This window comes from Lepidochelys kempii, chromosome 5 (genome assembly GCF_965140265.1).
Source record: "Lepidochelys kempii isolate rLepKem1 chromosome 5, rLepKem1.hap2, whole genome shotgun sequence".
Taxonomy (NCBI): domain Eukaryota; kingdom Metazoa; phylum Chordata; order Testudines; family Cheloniidae; genus Lepidochelys; species Lepidochelys kempii.
In genome coordinates, this window is record NC_133260.1 from 25,779,507 (window position 1) to 25,800,421 (window position 20,915).

Consider the following 20,915-nt stretch of genomic DNA (forward strand, 5'->3'; position numbering starts at 1 on the left):
GGTCCAGATGACATCAGGGGAATGTCACACTTGGGCAAATCAGTCATTTTTTCTCAGTTTTTCCAACTGTAAAATAAGTATACCACAATTTTTCCCTTCACCCTTTATCTTATTTCTTTAGACTGCATGGTCTTTGTGGTAGGGCCTGTCACTGCGTGTTTGTGCAGTCTCTAGCACAATGGGATGCAAAAATCCAGACTGGTGCCTCTAGGCTCTATCATAAAAATTAATAGTAATTTCTGTCAAGACCCAATATGGTGCCAGTCATTCACTGTCTCCCTACACATTTGATGGCTACAGAACTCAACACACACTTCACCGTGTGGTATGCTATTCCTTACCTCCCCTATGAAAGGGCATCTGAAGACCCACTGCATAGTTAAGGCAGCCAATTACTACAGAATGTAATATTTTATAAGTGCAAAAGTGTCTTAAATAGCGATTTGGTGGCATTACTCTAAATAATTACCTTTTTGTCTAAAAATTAATTAAGCGGAAACTGGTATTGTGACATGTACACTTGTGATCTATTTACGTCACAATCTCAGTCTAATTACTCCATACAGTTTAACAGCTCAAGTCAATAAAGAATCTAAAGAAACAGGAAGCTAGTCCAAGTATCTAAAGATTTTGCAACACACCCTAAAGGGCATTGAATAGGTGTCTTCAGACATTATACAAAAGCTATTCTCAATAAAACCCACATGAAATAAAATAAATAGAAGGGGATACAATACAGGAATAGGACTTTTCCCTTTAAAAAAGAAAATTACATAATCCGCTAGCTGTGATTTGGACAGCTGGACTTCCTTCCCCAAGGACAAAGAATTTCCTTTGTGTCTGCATTAATCTGCCATGCAGCCTTCTGAGCTAGGAAACCAAGACCTGATTTTATTTACATCTTCTTGGGGAGTTTGTCCTCATGATCCTGGAAAGCAAAATAAGGCTCAGATATTGCTCCAAAACTATTTCAAGTGGCTAGTGATTTCCCTGCCCCCAAGGAAGCTGGTCTTATTGGCTTCTCTTCACAACAGAGGCCCCTTCTGGGCCTCTTTAGGGTACTGGGGTTCAAGGATGGACTCTCCTGAGGTTCTACCACCTTCCACTGTATGGGATTTACAGTAGGCCAGAAGGGTCTGTGTTTCTCCTGGAAGACCTGTTACAGAGGCGGTAAAAGGGGAGGAAGCTGAGCCTGAAAGCCCTTTACAACACCCTTGCATTTGCAGTGTTTGCGCTGTGTCCTGTACCCTCCATCCACGACCCAAGAGAAGGCAAAGACTGCTAAGCTATGCAGTCAGGGGCACTGACTGCTGGTGTGGGTTCCAGAGAATTCCATGATTTTCCATCTGAAGCACTGGCCTTCCAGCATTGCTTCCCAAGGGGACAAGGAGCTTCTCACCCTGAAACCAACTATTCCAATCCTGCCTCCTTTCCTGTTCAGGGGAAGGCAGCTGATGTGACCTCACCCAGACTGGGCTAAGAGGGTGGGAGGGACTACATGTTGCCCACAGTGCCATTGGAGCTCTCTAACCAGATGAGGGTGAAGCAGAACACACAGACCTTCCCTTTTGTCTTTGGCTTTCTCAAACCAGCTCTCTCCATGAAGCCTGCTGTCTCCAGCTGTTGCAAACACCTCAAAGGGGAAGCAGAGCTGAGGGGACAATCTTCCCAAAAGGTAATCGCAGCCCTGAGACACAGTTGGAAGTCAGACAAACATATTGAGCCAAATGGTTAATCAAAAATTTGAAATAAGTTTGGAATTTCCCTCAGAAAAGCTCTGCAGTTGGGAAATCTCTCTGTCCCTGCAGAGGCAGATTAAACTGGAGAGAACTTTAGAGGCCAGGGCATTTCCAAGCTGCCAGATCTACTTCTGCCCCCAAGCTGCAAAAAGCAAGCTAAAGTACCCACCCATTACAACTGATTTATGTATCTTAGTACAATGGAGAGCACGTTAGGGGCTGGGTGAAGGTATATGCCAACAGTTCTATCAAATGTATTTTGTTAGTAGAAGTATTAGTGCTTTTTAAAAGTAGGAATTGGTGTCAGAGGAAATGAATTTCACACATATTACAGGAAAAAATAAGACTGTGTGCCAGTCTACAACATAACACTAGTGAAACAGCACAGAAACTAGGATGAAGCTCAACAATACTAATATAAAGTACCACTGCCTTGCATTAAGCTTTTCTGTACCTTCTTAGAGGTATAGCTCAAAGAATAGCATTGCACTAAAAATTCTTTAATTTTTAAAAAGTATTTGGTTAAGACTATTTCATAGGTTCAAGCTTGGAGCATGTACATATTTGCTCTTTACTAGGCAACTTCAGTGCACACAAACATGAACCAAAATGTTCTATAAATGTATTTTGTTTTAAAAACCCAGAGAAAGTCTTGTCAGTTAAAACCTGAGTTTAACCTGCATTCTCTCTCTTCTACAGGAGCTGGTAATTTCAAACACTTTGATGCAAAAGAAAACCTTGAATTTAGGTCATTAGGAAAAATGAAGGAATATTTTGCCCATCTGGCATTATTAGACAGCTTAACCAGAATAACCAGTATTTATACTGCAATGAAAGACATGCAAATAAAGTTTAACACAAGGGTGGAGGGGGTCCCAGAGCTGAGGCTCCAGCCATAGCCCAATGTCTACACAGTAATTTTTAGCCCCGGAGCCTAAGCCCTGCGAACCCGAGTTAGCTGCCACAGGACAACTATAGGCATGCTGAGAGTCTTTTATCCCTGTATAGACATATCCTGAGTGACCTGTATTGAGGAACTTCATGTGATCAAGTATTGGGATCAGATTTCCGAGTAACAGCCGTGTTAGTCTGTATTCGCAAAAAGAAAAGGAGTACTTGTGGCACCTTAGAGACTAACCAATTTATTTGAGCATGAGCTTTCGTGAGCTACAGCTCACTTCATCGGATGCATACCGTGGAAACTGCAGCAGACTTTATATATACACAGAGAATATGAAACAATTACCTCCTCCCACCCCACTGTCCTGCTGGGATGTACTTCATTGTTACTGGTGCCTCCAAGTCTGTGGGAATACAGATGTCTAGGGAAAAACCCCTCAAACTGATAAAAAAGTGTCTATAGAAGTCTGGTATAAACAAGACTGGGTGATTTATAAAGGGTGCCTATGATTTAATTATGTTCCATGATTGGTAATTAATCGTGGGAAAGCAATTTTCCCTCCAAAAGGGAGGTGTTTTGTCTCACACCATATGAAAATAAAATTCAGGAAGTGCAAACTGCTGGCTTCCCACCAGTTACAGAAGAGAGACAGAGGCCAGCTCTTTACCTTACATCAAGGTTGGTAATATATCTGTAATATACTTATTCTTTTCTGTGCTCTCTCTAGTGCAATACTAACCTCAGCTTGTCAAACAACAGGCTTGAGTGGAAACTTTAAGCACAAATGTGCTTACTCAATTTAAGGTGGGAGGGATAGCTCAGTGGTTTGAGCATTGGCCTGCTAAACCCAGGGTTGTGAGTTCAATCCTTGAGGGGGCCATTTGGGATCTGGGGCAAAAATTGGGGATTGGTCCTGCTTTGAGCAGGGGGTTGGACTAGATGACCTCCTGAGGTCCCTTCCAACCCTCATATTCTATGTCTAAGCATAAGGAGGAAGAAATGTGCTTTTAGACAAAGCAAGACTGGGAGTCTTGAGATCTCTATTCCAGTCACAGCTTTGCCATGAACCTCCCAAGAACTTGGGCAAATCACTTGCTCTGACTGACAATGTGCACAAAGTTAAGAAGGTGGTGGGGGAATTAAAAGGCATGTTGGAAATATGTACTCTTATTAGTAGGCTGTATCATCCAGGGTAACACATTATCTTCATGCTGTCCTAAAGCTCTCCTTTGGGGAAGCAAAAAGGGCTGATGCCTGAACACATTTTTTTCTGGCTGTTTTTGTCTGACTAATAAATTCTTTTAAATAATTAGCAGAAAGTGAGACTCCTGACAGGATGTACAAGATGACAGAGCTGGATGTGAATAACCTCAAGGGAAAAAAATCCTGATGGAAAGCTAACAGCTGGAAAATATAAAGGCTGACTACTCGCCGACTGCCCTACTTCCTAACAGAAAGGGGAACCAAGCAATTGGTGACAGAAGTAAGCCGTTAAAATACAGAAGCAGTTACTGTACATGGAGCCCGTATATTGTGATATAAATAGAAGTTTTTTTAAACTGAAGAGCAATAAAAATATGTTAATGTTAAAGATACTGACGAGCTAATGTTACCTGTAATCAGTGTTACTGTAAAATAGAAACATTTAGAAAAGAAAATAGAGCTTTATCTTCTGAAAAGTTCTACTCACTATTCTTGCTAGATCAAATATGTTTCCATTGTATTGCAATTAATATTGCTGGGTACAAGAGCCTATTTCAATCACTAATTATTTTGATAGGCCAATAGAGTGCAAGAATTTTTATTCCTTTTCCAGAACAATCAAACAGTCTGGTGAATGAGGTTTTGAACTAATGCTTCTCTGAGTACTTGTATTACTTGCCGATGAGAACTTTTAAAGTAATAATGGTCTTATTTTAGATAGACCTGTTAGAACAGGAATGCTAAATATCTTAACACTTAGATAATGCAGTGAAGATAAGGATTTCTAATATACCTAGGCAGAATATACAAGTTCTATTTAAAGCCTTTTAATTATTTTCGGTACACAATATTCAATTAAGGCTGTTGGGTCAGATTATTCCTTGCAGGTCAGAGAAACTAACCTATGAAGTTTCTGCTGATTCTTCTGACCAGTATTTAGGTCTCCAGGCCTTACCTTTAGTACAGTAACTCCTCGCTTAACATTGTAGTTATGTTCCTGAAAAATTCTACTTTAAGCGAAACCAAGTTAAACAAATCCAATTTCCCCATGAGAATTAATGTAAATGGGGAGGGAGGGGGGTTAGGTTCCAGAGAAATTTTTTTCACCAGACAAAAGACTATACACACATATACACACACACAGTATAAGTTTTAAACAAACAATTTAATACTGTACACAACAATGATTGTGAAGCTTGGTTGAGGTGGTGAAGTCAGGGAGTGGGAGAGGGTGGGATATTTCCCAGGGAATGCCTTACTGCTAAATGATGAACTGCACTCGGCTGAGCCCTCAAGGGTTAACACATTGTTAACGTAGCCTCACACTCTACAAGGCAGCACAATGGAGGGAGAGGAGACAGCATGGCAGAGAGAGACAGAGACACACGTCCTGTGAGAGAGAGAGGCACAACAGATGGTACTATGGGAATGAATCAGGGTTGTGTAATAAAGAAGGCTGTTGTCTGCAGCGCCTCTGCATCATTTGTTGCAAAACTTGGAAAGTAAAGAAGGAGAAGATGGCAGGAAGAGAAACTCTCCCCCTAATGGTTTAGGGAGTTTACTGCCCTCCTGGAGAATTGGTTTCTATTCCTGTCTCTGCCACAGGGTTTTTATGTGAAGCTGGATATGACATGTAAACAAACATTTTCACAGCAGGCCTCTGTGTATTCCTCATTTTCTGGTTACCGAACATGAAACACTTGGGGTCTGATGCAGAAAATGCTAAGTGCTGAACTGCAACTAAGATCAATGCAAGCTCTGCTCTGAATATATGAAGTGGTGTAAAATACTAAGTACTCCGAAAAATCAGCTCCTAGGCTTGTCAAATCAGGCAACCAAAATTAGTTGACACTTCTTTGTAAAATGGGGCACAGCAATACCACCTCCTAGGAGTGTTCTGAAGGTAAATTCGTCAGTGTTTGTAAAGAACAAAAACTACAAAAGAGCACTGTAGAAAAATAAATGAAAAAAAATTTAATCATGTAGAACGATAACGACCCTCACCTCTGGTCCTGTCCTCCCAGTCCATGTTCTTCTTTCCACTGCACCTGCCCTTTCCCATCCCTGCTGCTATCCCTCCCAGCTGCTGATCCACACCCCCATCTCTTGTCCCTTTCCCCTCACACCTCTAAATTAGATTCAGGATGCCTCCTTCTCAATGCCTGGGCACCAGCTCCATGACCAATGAGAACACTGAAAAATCTGTCTGCTCTCAATTCCAGTACTGGCACCACAATGGTCCCCAAATGTTGAGAGAAGGTACGGGGAAAGCCCCTGCAGCCCTGGGCTGGAGCATGCTCAGTAACTCTGAGGTGATGGCACATGTGGTCTGTCATGTGGGAGCTCTGAGGGAATGGTACAGTCACAATTTAGCAGCTGAACCAACAAACCTATGAACATGTGCAAACAGACTTTTCAGAGGCTTATAACTTGGCCAAATCTGAGCAATTCTCCCACAGGAATACTAAGAAGCACATCCTGCCACAAACACCGCCACCCCCTTGCCAAATATCAAGTCCCTTCTCCAAAGCATAGGCACTAAAGCTTTTCAGTGAAACAGACGTAAGATTTGTAAAATAGGTAAAGTATTTTTCCTTAATCTTATTCTCAGAAATGGGCGAACCATTTTATCTGAAACTTTCCAAGAACATTCAGCCAGAGTCAGACCTGACATTGAAAATTTCAGCCCAAACAATTTAAATTTGGCAGTTATAAGTAACTGAAAACACGGTCTTACAATGGTAAACGTCAGGCAAACTTAACGACATATGTTGCTACCTGAACCACCTATAATTAACGTTAAGATTTTGTAATGGGTATTTTTAGTAAAAGTCACAGGCAGGTCGTGGGCAATAAACAATAAATCATGGAAGCCTGAGCCCCACCGCCGCCCAGGGCTGACAGTCTGAGCCCAAGCCCTGCCGGGGCTGAAGTCATGGAGGTCACTTAAAATCATGGAATCCGTGATCAACTTGTAGCCTTACCTATAATACATACATGTACATGGTGGTGGGAGGAGAAGAGGTTGTTTTTGTTATCTTAGTACTTAGTGTTACCAGCACTTAGGCATCAAGAAATAAAAATAAGCTATTTACAGGATCCACAGTGCACTGCCACCTTTAACGACACAAGCAGAAAGATATCTAAACAGTTCTTCCTCTAGATTTTGATTGTCTTTAAAATCATACCAGCTAAAATCCTAGGCCTTTTAAGTACCAATGAAGTCATGTTCTGTCCTCTTCCTTACACACTGAATTTTCTTTCAAATATGAAAAAAGCAACGGTTGAACTCTGTCACCAGGGCACACTGAACCAACATATTGCTAAGGAGATAATTCAAGTTGATCTAATTCTATTCTGATTTTGCAGTTCAGAACAAAAAGAGAAAGTTTTTTTATCAAGTAACTGTCTCAAAGATGGCTTCTATTAGAAAGCATACTTAGAAAGTATTTTAAGTCTGTAAAAACTGGCCAATTCTTGGTAACAAGTTTAAAAACGTAAGGACATATTGGATTCTACAACCTGGGTAATCTGTGGATTTCATTAAATCCAAAAAGATCATTCAATCCAGATCAGATATTATATTTTAAATCCATGTCTTTACAGGAAAATTAAAGTACTGCATAGATATATAGATAGATAGATATTTTAAAAAAGCTAGCAGAGACTTCAGGTACTAAACTTGGAAATTCTTCATAAATGATAACACTTGAGTGCTGGAACATACTAACAACTGAATGTTTTGGGTCTATCAAGGTGAACAGTACAAAGACAAGAGTAAAGACCAGAATGTTCAAATGCTTGGCTGTTCAAATGGGCTGAATACTGCACATAATAGAATATTTACAATATCATACTGAAATAATATTATAAATAAAAACTAAGGTTCACAGAGAACCTGTAGGCACGCACAAAGAGCTGGCTGATCACTGTACTAGATTTCAGCCTTGTTCCAGAAGTGTACAGCATCTTCATTACAAGGAGCTTAAAGACCTATTGAGCAGCTGGAAGTGAGCCAGCCTAGGTGCTTCTAGTATGTGCCGCTGGTATATAAGAGGAAGAGAAGAAATCAGCAAGAGGAGCATCTAAAGGAAAAGGAAACATGACCATCAGTCAACATATCCAAGGGAGAGGGAGAAGGAAACATACAAAGAGTAAGGAAAGCGAAATGGGGAAAGGGACCAGATAGAGAAGTAGAACACATGGAAGGGGGAGATGGAGAAGAGTGAACAAACTTATTAATGCAATAAATACATCCTCTTTGAAAAAAGTTCATCATTTTCGACATAAGCAATTGTAATAACTTTCACAGGGATGTTATGATTGCAATTGTAACACTATGAAAAACACAAGAACTCTTGCTCTAACAGCCAAAAATATCTGATGGCTTATGCTCAAATATGAGAATGGCTAACTGCTTGCTGGGATCAGTGGGTAATTTGAGCTTCCTCTGAATCAATCATGGGACACCAATGAAGACAGAATATCGTGGTGGGCAAACTTTTTGGCCTGAGGGCCACATCGAGGAATAGAAATTGTATGACAGGCCATGAATGCCCACAAAATAGGGGTTGGGTGTGGGAGGAGGTGCGGCCTCTGGGGTGCAGCTGGGGATGAGAGGTTTGGGGTGCAGGAGGGTGCTCCAGGCTGGGATCGAAGGGTTTGGAGAGCGGGGGGAATCAAGCCTGGGGCAGGGGGTTGGGGCGTGGGGAGAGGCTCACGGGGTGCAGGCTCCGAGCGACACTTACCTCAAGCGGCTCCCGGAAGCAGTGACATGTCTCTTCTCTGGCTTGTATGCGAAGGAGTGGCCAGGCGGCTCTGCACGCTGCCCCATCCGCAGGCACCGCCCCTGAATCTCCATTGGAGCACGTAGGAGCCAGAGCGGGGCCATGCCGTGGCTTCTAGGAGCTACGTGGTACAGCCCCCACCCGGAACCTGGGCCGGAGCGGGGCCGAGCCGCGTGGTGCGGCCACCAACCCGGCCAGAGCGGGGCCAAGCCGTGTGGTCCGGCCCCCAACCCAGCGCCCCGGCTGAAGCAGGTCTAAGCCACGCGGTGCAGCTCACAGGCCAGCTTAAAATGGCCCGCGGTCCATAGTCTGCCCACTCCTGGACTAGATGGACCAACAATCTGGTCCACTGATAGTTGGCATTTATTTAGCACTTTTCAGAGGACCTCAAAACAATTAACTGATCCTCAGAGAACCCATGTAAGGCAGGCATCATTTATCCCCTATTTCACAGACACAGAAGTAATTTACTCAAGGTTACACTACTGGTTGGAGTAAAGAAATTAGGTTTTGATTAAGTCCTGCGCTTTAGCTACAAAACTATTCTTTTCTTTGACAGTTACTGATGTAAATCTTTCCTAATGTCTCATTGCCAGAAACGCCTGTAGCTAGTCAACAAAATTAAGCCAGGCAAAGCCTTTTACATAATGCTCTTACTGAGCAAATCTTAAGAGATTAACTTCTTAAGAAAAATGTTACAAGTCAAATACAAAAATTATGAAGGTCCTGTAAAAAGGTTTTGCACTTGTAAAAAAAATATGCAGTAGTTTTATTAATTACAGCAAAACAATCCCAGGTAGACCAAGATTAGTCCTAATTTTTACATGTTATGTCCCAAGAGCGGTCATCAGGCTGGCTGTTTTAATTCTTTCTAAACACTGAATCAAAGCAATTTTTTTTCCTAAAAAGGACAAAAATTATTAAAATGTAATATTTTAACATTTTGCTAATTCTTTACTGCCTTCCCAACTTATCTTAAATTATTAAAGTGCATGTTTTATGCTTCTTTCTTTAGTTTCCTAATTGTTATAATTTTAGATTTTACATAGTTTTTCACTACGAAATTTCATGTCAAGAATTGAATTTGATATTAAAATTTCCATAAGTCAAGAAAGCTGAAATGTTCCACCAAGGTACACTCCATCAGGATTTGCGGTTTGAAGTCATTAGGAATTGTGTTCCAGTGTTACTTGATAATTTTAGCAAGTGTATAAAAAAAACTTCACTATAACTGTAAAGTATTAAAAGGCTAAATAAAATTATTTCTAACACAAACAATTTTGGTTTTAATTTACAAAGATTTTATGCCATTAAGTTTAATGAAAATGTTATTTTAACCACTTGTGCTGCAGACACTTATGCACATGCTTAAAGTTAAGCATGAGTAGTCCAAATGAAGACAACAGGACTATTCATGCAACTAAAATTACACACCTGCTTAAGTGGTTGCAGAATCAGGACCTTAATCTTCAATATTTTTCTCTATAGCACTTTTGTAAAATTTGAGTAAGATAGTCTACCACTGTGGCTTTTAAAAAGAGGCCAGCATTTATAATTTAGTTCATTATGAATGCTGATCTAGAGTTGCAGCAGCACAAATTTTCATATCAATTTTGCTAAGCTTTGAAGTGATTAGTATTGCTCCATTCTGATTTTTAAAAGATGGCATTATGGTAAGTTTACAGCTCTGGATGCAAAGATTTTGGTAGTTAGTGGGAAATGGGAATAACTCTTCAAACAATCTTAAAGTCTATAACGGCTACAGTTGCCTCTTTCCAGAAAGAATTCCAGTATTGCCCTATTATTAACTTAAATTTCTAGCCAGAAGCTGTTTGTAAGAAAGGAAAGTTACTGAACAAGAATGTGTCTCAGGAATCCAAGCATATTGCATTTATCTGCACTCTCTTGAGTGCCTGTTTTGGTGTCATGAGCCACCAGGATCCATCTAGAATGCAATTGTTAGAGCGACCCACACATAGTAGAACCTCAGAATTATGAACATCAGTGTTATGAACTGACCGGTCAACCACATACCTCATTTGGAACCAGAAGTACACAATCAGGCAGCGTGGGAGGGTGGGTGTGTGAAGCAGCAAATACTATATACTACAGCACAGTACTGTGTTAAAGGTAAACTACTAAAAAAAAAAAAAGGGAAATTTAAAAGAAGATTTGACAAGGTAAGGAAACTGTTCCTGTGCTTGTTTCATTTAAATTAAAATGGTCAAAAGTACCACTTTTCTTCTGCATAATAAAGTTTCAAAGCTGTATTAAGTCAATGTCCAGTAGTAAACTTTTGAAAGAACCATAACGTTTTGTTCAGTTACAAACATTTCAGAGTTACTAACAACCTCTATTCCCACGGTGTTTGTAATTCTGAGGTTCTACTGTACTCTCTTTAAGGCTGTGTACACACACTACTATTTATATCATTATAAGTTATGTCACTCAGGGGTGTGAATAAGCCCGAGTGAAATAAGTTACACCAACCTAAGCGCCAGTGTGAACAGTGCTATACTGCCACTCGTGGGGGCTGGAGTAATCAGTCAACAGGAGAGCCCTCTCCCATCAGCTTAGAGCATCTGCACAAGCAGCGAGCGCTACAGGGCATAGCTGCATCAATGCAGCTGCTCTGCTGTAAGCTGTGCGTGTAGCCGTAATCTTAGACCCAAATATCTGGTGCAAGCATATGAGCGACTGCAGTACTAATCACCTGCAGTTCCTTTCCAAAGAAAACTACCATCTGATGACTGAAGAAGCAGAGTGAGGATTTGCATAGGCTTGGGGAACTCAAGTGACAGGCAGGTAGCCTTTTCTTCTCCAGTGTGAATTGTTCAAGTGGATCTCCACTCTTGGCGGTGACCACAGAAAGCACATGAAGAGCATTTAAAGACTGAAGGACTGTACTTCCAAAGAGGATTAGACTTCACTTCTAAATCAAGAAAGCAGTGTTAAGTGAGGGATAACTGTAGTTCCTCACAAAAGCTTTAAGAACTTTATTCACAATCTGATGAAGAGGCGTACACATGCATAGAGCCCTGATAGCCAAAAGCTTCTGTTTATAACTGAACCACAAGGCTGCATTTGTACTTCTTAGGTGAGTTAACACGCCTGCCAGGTATTTGGTATAGTCTCAGGAAGCCATCAGCAAAGCCAAACAGTAATACCTTGTATTGGTAACAAGTTTATTTGAGCATAAGCTTTTGTGAGCTACAGCTCACTTCATCGGATGCATCCAATGAAGTGAGCTGTAGCTCACGAAAGCTTATGCTCAAATAAATTTGTTAGTCTCTAAGGTGCCACAAATACTCTTTTTCTTTTGCGGATACAGACTAACACGGCTGCTATTCTGAAACCTTGTATTGGTAGTAATCATTCTCTATTCATTATCTGAGGTACTTCCTGTGTGAAACTTTACTTAAAGATGACTGTCAGGTAAACAACCCTGAACCAGTTCTTTGAACTCAGTAAGAGATAGCAGCAGCAATTGTGCCATTTGAACCTCAGAATGAATTTGCTCAGATTTCTTTAGTCCAATAGAGAGACAGACCTTTTATCTTTAAAATTAGAAGAACTTGGAGTAAGTATTTCCCTTATACTGGTGCAAGAATTTAGTTTCTCCTACTTTGTTTAGAAAAGAAACTTTCACCTCAGCATTTTCTCATGGAAGTAGGATAGGAAACTATACAAATGAAACAAAAATCAAATACTTTTATTTCCATTTTCAACACCCAATTCAAATGAATTCAACTACATACAGAAAGAAAAAGCAAAAGATTGTCCCTGAAAAGGTGGATTTAATCAGATCTACTTCAGGGTTCTGGGCTCATCATCAAAATAATTATCCATTAGCAGATGCTGCAGGCAGGCAGAGCCAAAGAACACTGTCTTTCTTGGAAGCACCTGCAATGTTCTCCTGACTGTGATTGGAGGGACTACCGATGCCCCGAGATACTGAAGACTGCCCCACTGATATTAATGAGAGTTGAATGATTAAATCCCATGGAATGCTTTGAAAAGCATACATGGTTCTAAAAAAACCTACTAATGCCGAGAAAGAGTTTGTTACTACTTTGTATACAGATACCACAGTTTATACATTCCCTGCAACGGAGCCCCTAGACAATACACACTGTTCTTGAATATTGGATAAAACTGATACCAAGTTTATAATTAGACACAATGAAGAGCTAGAACAGGAAGCCTAAAATCTAGTGTCTTTATTTTTGCTCATTCATGTCAAACCCTTACTTATCTCAATGAATGCTTTTCTTCCTGAGATGACAGGAAAATGGATTAAGGGCAAGCTGACAACCATAATTTCCTCAGGTTGCGAAGTCACCTTCCATAGAAGCAATGAAATTCGCATACATATGTCCAACATGCAGTTAAATCCTCTCAAGCAAGTGCTTTCTGGAGATATTTACTTCATGTAAGACATACTCAGTAAGGAGCAAAAAATCATCTTGAGTACATTTTTAAGACCACCATCACAATACAGTGAAAGTGATTAATTCCATTGTTCAAGATGAAGGAAAAGTAGAATGGTAAAAATGTAGAAGATTTCTCCTTTTTACAACCATTTGGGTTTTAAAGGGATAGTTACAGGAATGTAAATGCTTGAATAAACAGTTAAGTACAGAACATATGGGGAGGTCATGCAAACAAACGTATAAGGATATCAGCCTATTACTGCAATGACAGCTGGAAAAAATTTGATACAAGTAGTTTGTCAACAAATACACAAGTGAACCCATCCATGTACAGGGCTTCGTGTGGCATCACAGCAGCAAGGCACAGTAGGGGAGGCTGGAATGGGCATGTGCCCTTTTTTGGGGGATGCTATTTTTTTTTTTTGAACAAATGATAAAGAAGACTTGAAAGGTTTTTTTCCTGAACTTTTTTCGTATGTGTTTAATTTACATTAGAAATTCAGGTCCCATCTAGCTTTAAAGACTGATAACTGGAGGACTAGTGAAATGATGACAAAGGCCAAGAAAGTAAAAGCTGAACAATGACAGGAAAAAATTTTAGTAACACTGTTTAAAAATTTTGTTTAAAAGCATTTAACTTTAATGTTTAATCAATGGACAAAGAAAAATTAAATATTCAGGGGGAAATTTTCAAAAGTGACTTACGCTCTTCAGTCCTATTGACTTTCAGTGGCACTCAGGCACTTTCAAAAACTATTTGCCACATAAGTTAAGGCAAGGAATCACAAAAAAAACCCATCCTAAGTGATCCCCAATATTACCTCCAGCAAAAGGGAAGGCCAGACTTGACTTTCCCGATATTTCTAATGTAACATGCAAGCAGGAGAACACACTATGCAGGACTCCTTTAAACAGTTTTTTGTGGCTATGTCATTTCTCCCTCTGAAGTCAGAATCACTTATTACTGGCGTAATACAGTTTTCATTTTCTAAAGTGTTATGATGAAGGAATACTTTTAGTTTTTCTTGGCAGTTTTCTGTGACAAGGGGTAGAAAGCAAGCAATGGGAAACTGAAAGACAAGGTATGCTGTATTTTTGCCCTGGATCCCGCAAGGACTTATGCACTGACTTCGGTGGGACTGCTCACAGTGTATAGTGATTTAGAGTGCTCCATTCTGATTTTTAAAAGATGGTATTATGGTAAGTTTTCAGTTCTAGATTCAAAGATTTTCACAGTTAGTGGGAAATGTTAAGCATGTACTTAAGTCATTGCAAGATTGGTCTCTGTGTTTAAACCAGTTCAATTTAAAGCTGTTCAATTCTCCAGTGCAAATGAAGCCTTGGAGACCAAAAAGGTAAAGACAACTAACCCAAAACAGAGGCTTTACTTCTATTTATGGAGCAAGGCGCTTTTATATTCATCCCACTTGTTAAGGAAGTAGGAAAGCAATACAGTTGTAACAGTTAATTACTTTATATTTTCAAAATGCACTACAGAGGCTATGGCTACACTAGAAACTCTCTAGTGTAGCTGCTCTAAGCCGATGGGGGGTGTGAGGGTGTTAATTACTCGAGCCCCTTTGAGCAGCGGTAGCTGTGTCAGCAGGAGAAGCTCTCCCACTGGCATAGCATACCCACACCGGCACATAAATCGACATAAATTACATTGCTCAAGGAGGTGGCTAATTCACACCCCTGAGTGACAATGTAGGTCAACATAAGCTGTAGTGTAGCCATAACCAAAGTTCTTTCTCGAACATCAGCAGTGACTCTTGAAATGCTAACATTAACATGTGTTTTTTCACACCCCTGAGCAAGAAAGTTGCCGCGCTGTAAAGTGGCAGTGTAGACAAGGCCTAAGACCAAAGCTGTATCAGCTAATATCCAACATCTCCCATGTAACGTCTGCACTCCAGCCTACAGTGTCACTAAGAAGTTAGGACAGCCCAAGCTTGATAGGGAGTTCAAACAAATAATAAATGGGAAGCGAGCACCTAGTTCAACGCATATGCTCATGAATGAACTAGGCAGGCCAACACCTAGAATACTAGGGATTAGGAATCACTGTATGATGGAGCTGGCCCCAATAATCTCAAACTTTAAGAACAAGTGCACAAAGACTGTACTGTGTGCCTGGCTGTGTGGCTGCTGCCAGCAAATGTTTCTACCTTGACATACTATCTCCCTTTCTGTTACTTTGGTGAATAATCCATAAAGGATTTTCCTAGCTGGTATTGAGCAATGATGGTCAGTTCAATTGTATTCAACTTCCTACTATCAGGATACTTTCACATAGTCTAGATTTTGCTGAAAGAGGCTTTATATAATTTGTTTTCATTAAACCAATTAGTAACACTGGTGTTTAAATCTAAACTGGTCACCTAACATATTTGTAACCCAAGCTTTGCAGCCCTGTGCTAACATCTGAAAACAGTGTGTGAAACTGCATGGTTGTTTGTAGTGTTGTTGTAGCCTAGTTGGTCCCAGGAAATAAGATAGATAAGGTGAGTAAGGTAGCAACTTGTATTGGACCAAGTTCTGTTGGTGAAACAGGCAAGTTTTTGGAGTAGCAGCCATGTTAGTCTGCTTAGCTGTCTTAGTCTGTATTCGCAAAAAGGAGTACTTGTGGCACCTTAGAGACTGACCAATTTATTTGAGCATAAGCTTTCATGAACTACAGCTCACTATGCATCCGATCAAGTGAGCTGCAGCTCACGAAAGCTTATGCTCAAATAAATTGATTAGTCTCTAAGGTACCACAAGTACTCCTTTTCTTTAGGCAAGTTTTTGAGCTTCACAGAGATAGAAAGCCTGCCTCTTTCACAAACAGAATTTGGTCAAATAAAAGATATTACCTCATCCACCTTGTTTCTCTCAAACTGAATGGTAACAGTGCACCTCCTTACCCCCACCTGTGGGGCTGGAGCCAAGGCAATGTTGTTGAAAGTTTATTTAGTGTTAAGGATCTCACATTTATTTGACTCTAGGTGCCTATAGACCTGCCTGTGCTTCCTGAAAAGTGAGCTTTATCAGGGGCTAATCTGGCCTGTTTCCCTGAACGGGTGAAGCTGGAGCAGGTGGCAGCGGCTGAGATTACCCTAGGTGGGCATCCTGCCCGCTGAGGACCGTAGGGGCGAGGGTACCCGCCTGGCTGGGGGTAATGAGCTGTGCCGCACTCACCAGCTGTTTGAGATCTTCCTCCGAGAGCCCCGCGTAGCGGTAGCGCTGCTGCTCGAACTCGTATCTGGTGGTCTTGGCCACCACCACGACCCGGGAGGGGCGGAACCCCCCGCCACAAGCGAGCCGCGCGCTCCCCGCGCTCCTCCCCCGCCGCTGATCCAGCCACGACAGGGCGAACCCAGAAGAGTTCTGCGGGCCCAGCGCGAAGGGTCGGGGTCCAGGCGAGCCTGAGCGCTCTTGCTGGAGGAGCCCCTGGGGCGGGAACCCGGCGGCGGCGAAGGAGGGGAGCAAGGACTCGGCCCGGCTCAGCCGGCTGCACGTGAGGAGGCGCCGCTGAAGCTCGCCGGGCAGCGGCAGCCCGGCCAGGAGAGACGAAGCCGCAGGCGCTGCTTGGTATTTCAGCAGGGAGCGCAGGGCGGCCGCCCGGCTGGCTGCGCAGCGGCAGCCGCACAGGAAGCCCGGGTAGCAGGTCATAGCCCGGGCTTCACTACCCCCGGACCCGTAATGGCCGGGAGCCCACCCCTGGCCGCTCCAACCGCGCAGCTCTTCGAGGGGGGCGGAGACAGATCCGGCAAACCAGAGCCCGCCGCCTCCTAAGCGCTAAACACACATGGTACGTGCGCGCCAGCCTAGAGACCCAGCTCACGGAACAGACAGCGCACGCGCCCAACACAAGGGCTAGGACAGAGAGACATACTCACCCACCAAAACATACTATGGACTGCGCATGCGCCCGACTCAATCAAACCAATAGGGGGAAACTTTTCCCGGCTGCTGACAGGACGAACAGCGCATTTCAACCAATCAGGAAGAAAAGAACGCCAAACCGAGGAAGGGCGGGAGGAAAAGGCCGTGGGGTGCTTATCTACGTCAACCCCTACAGATTGTCTCTCCGTCCTGTTGGGATTACTGAGGGGTGCGCATGCGCTTCCCCCTCCTGGCACCAGCCTGTCCTGAAGCCCAGCGAGCCTGGGAGGGGTCAAGAGATAGCGATTGGATTCGAACTGAGAAGTTGGGTGCGCGAGCTGGAGAGTGACTGCCATCACAGAGCCAGTTAGAACTGGCTCGGAGGGGGCGGGGCGCCCCTCCTGAGGGGAGTTGTTGACTGGAGGCAGGGAACGCTGGGCTGTCAAACTGCCACCTGTCCAGGGCAGCCTCCCTGTCTGCGAGACGTGAGGCAGAGTACACAGAGAGCACCGTGTCACCCCAGCATCGTGCTACGGGCGGGCTCTGACTAGCACTAGCTAAAAACCTATATATGTGTGTGTATATATATATATATATATATATACACACACCCTCTGATGAATCCCCTGCACACCCCATGGTGCCCCCCATGCCACAAACCCCCATGCCCACCCCACCTTGCCATACTGCATCACAACCCCCCCGTATCCCCAGTGAAACCTTGCTGTGCGCTGTGACACCCACCCCTTGAGTACCTTGGGCCGCCGACTGCTACGCCACGACCCCAATTGTGTACCGTAAACTGCCCGTAAATTGCCCTGAGGGCCATGATCCCTGCTGTGCCCCAGGCTGCCCCTGACCTGTGCCAGGACCTCCCTACTGTGCTCTTGGCTGAACATGCTCTCCCCCCGCCCCAGGTCTTGACACATCTCATCTCCCCACAAAACCCAGACTGACCCTCCCCCCCCCATCTTGCCACAACCCCATTGGCAAAGCCCAGACTGACCCCCCACCCCAGGTCTTGCCACACGCACAACCCCGTCCACAAAGCCCAGGCTGCCTCCCCTGGCCTGTGCCATAACCACAGGCAGCTCAGCATCTACCGGCAGCCCCACCAATCAGCTCCTTCCCATCCCTCCCAGCACCTTCCATCTGCTGCAGATCAGCTGTTTAGCAGCTTGTGGGAGGAGTGAGGGCAGGGTGTGCTCAAGAGAGGGGGCAGAATGGGGTGGAGTGGGGGCAGGGCCTGGAGTTGGGCAGGGGATTGAGCTCCCCCCCACTAACTCATAAAGACACTGCCTATGGCCACACAGCCCTGCTGTGCTCTAGTCAGCCCTCCTCTCCCCCCGGGCCATGCAACAATCCCCCTCCTACTGTGCCCCAGTTACATCCCCTGGGGCTGTGCCACAATCCTACCCTGCTGTGCCCCAGTCTGCCCTCCCACCCCGCACTGTGCCCCAGGCTACCCCTGTTACACACACAATTTAGGGCTCTCACTCCCCCTCCTCTCTTTTGGGTACTTAGGAAGTAAGGGACCCAACTTTACCCCTCCATGGGCTCCGGGCTAACACCCATTCCAGTGGGCTTTGGGCTTTACGGACTGCAGGGCCTTTTCCAAGTGTAAGAGTCTTACACAATAATATCCTTAACCTATATTTATTAACAATTGATTGACAGAATACACATGCTAAATGTACAGTGCTCACCACTCCCAATAAGGCTAACAAACTTTTCCTGGTGGCCAGTCAGGATCAGGTAGTCCAGGACTCCAGCTTCTGAACAGTATATAGTTGGCAGCGTTTTGGAACAGCTTTGGTGTTTGGCAGCTTTGATGTTGGACTGTGTTCTGGAGTTAGGTTCTTCTTCCATTTCTTCTTGGACCCCAATTTTTATAGTGAAAAGAAAAGGAGTACTTGTGGCACCTTAGAGACTAACCAATTTATTTGAGCATGAGCTTTCGTGAGCTACAGCTCACTTCATCGGATGCATGCCATGGAAACTGTAGCAGACTTTATATATACACAGAGAATATGAAAAAATACCTCCTCCCACCCCACTGTCCAGTTGGTAATAGCTTATCTAAAGTGATCATCAGGTGGGCCATTTCCAGCACAAATCCAGGTTTTCTCACCCTCCACCCCCCCACACAAATTCACTCTCCTGCTGGTGATAGCCCATCCAAAGTGACAACTCTTTACACAATGTGCATGATAATAAAGTTGGGCCATTTCCTGCACAAATCCAGGTTCTCTCACCCCCTCACCCCCCTCCCAAAAACCACACACACAAACTCACTAGCCTGCTGGTAATAGCTCATCCAAAGTGACCATTCTCCCTACAATGTGCATAATTAAGGTGGGCCATTTCCAGCACAAATCCAGGTTCTCTCACATCCCCCCCACCCCCATACACACACAAACTCACTCTCCTGCTGGTAAAACGCCTTCAAAACTGACCACTCTCCAAGTTTAAATCCAAGTTAAACCAGAACATCTGGGCGGGGGGGGGGGGGGGTAGGAAAAAACAAGAGGAAATAGGCTACCTTGCATAATGACTTAGCCACTCCCAGTCTCTATTTAAGCCTAAATTAATAGTATCCAATTTGCAAATGAATTCCAATTCAGCAGTTTCTCGCTGGAGTCTGGATTTGAAGTTTTTTTGTTTTAAGATAGCGACCTTCATGTCTGTGATTGCGTGACCAGAGAGATTGAAGTGTTCTCCGACTGGTTTATGAAATAATTCTTGACATCTGATTTGTGTCCATTTATTCTTTTACGTAGAGACTGTCCAGTTTGACCAATGTACATGGCAGAGGGGCATTGCTGGCACATGATGGCATATATCACATTGGTGGATGTGCAGGTATACGAGCCTCTGATAGTGTGGCTGATGTTCCTGTCAATTTTTATACTGAAACTTGAGTCCTGACGATCTGTATGTGATCTGATTATTTTTACTAAAGTATTATGAAATAATTCTTTAACCAGTCCTAACATAGTGTGTTAGGGGGCTTAGTCCTTCACACACTTACTTCCCTGGTCCTTCTCGCATGAACAGAGAGCAACAATACCCGAAGTCCAAAGGTGCAAACAATTCGATGTTTATTGGGGTGAACTTCCAGCAAGCATGATTCCAGTTTCCTTCCTTAGTATCCTCCTTCCCAGCTCTGACACCACAGAGCCTTACACCTGTGTCCCTGTTCCCATTCCTACCCTTAGCCAAACATGATTCCAACTTCCTTACTCCCATTCCCTGTTCCCATCTCCCTTACCCCCATGCCCATGCCCACCCCCACCCAGTCACTTCCTCATTGACTACAGATTATATAGTAAAACTTGAGTTCTGCTTAGCTATACCTTAACCAATCATTTTCCTGAAATTTAACTAACCAATCCTAACATATTGTAACATGATTATGTAACCAATTATATCCCACCACCTTAATTAGTTTACACCCAGCAAAATTAATTATACAGCAGACAGGAACAATCACAGGACCAGACAGAGATTATACAGACAAACAATAGCAAAGTGGAAACTATAATGACAAGACAATACAGAAGTGAGGGTTTCACATCCCAGCTATTGATAAGTGAGTTCTTGCCAGACAGGATGCTATCAAACTAAGTTTCCTTTTACATTTTCTAGGCACTTCCCTTTCTCTGGAGGTGATAGGAATACAATCCTGTCCTGATAGTGCCTAACAGCCCAATAGCACCTTATTTCAATGTGACTAGTTTGGAATGTGAGGATGTGACTGTTCGCTTCCCAGCTTATGGCTGCCTCTGCTGCTTAGCCAAAGGCCTTAGCCTAAGAACAGGGCCTCAGACTGTCACAGTAAGAGAAGGCCCTTACACCAGCAGATAGTGATTTTGATTCTTTTATACCTCTATAATTAGCCAAGTGATAAGAATACACCTAAATTCTTAGAGTATAGGCCTTTACAGACAGGCATGAATATCTATATCCTAACACTGTGAAACAC

General features: G+C 43.2%; 1 protein-coding gene across 6 annotated transcripts in view; it reads right to left on the bottom strand.

The window, feature by feature from the left end:
* The window catches only part of NADK2 (NAD kinase 2, mitochondrial), a 63,709-nt gene extending 46,694 nt beyond the window's left edge, over window positions 1-17,015 (bottom strand). For 2 of the 6 annotated variants that reach the window (XM_073343757.1, XM_073343758.1), the window contains exon 1: window positions 16,244-16,914. In XM_073343757.1, the coding sequence (XP_073199858.1) occupies window positions 16,244-16,717 (474 nt within the window). In that variant the 5' untranslated portion in view covers window positions 16,718-16,914. Of the gene's footprint in view, window positions 1-1,560; window positions 4,652-8,591; window positions 8,743-16,243; window positions 16,915-16,944 lie in introns of those variants that run through there. The other 4 variants (XM_073343761.1, XM_073343762.1, XM_073343763.1 and 1 more) reach the window with 4 other exon arrangements.
* Window positions 17,016-20,915: the final 3,900 nt, after the last annotated feature.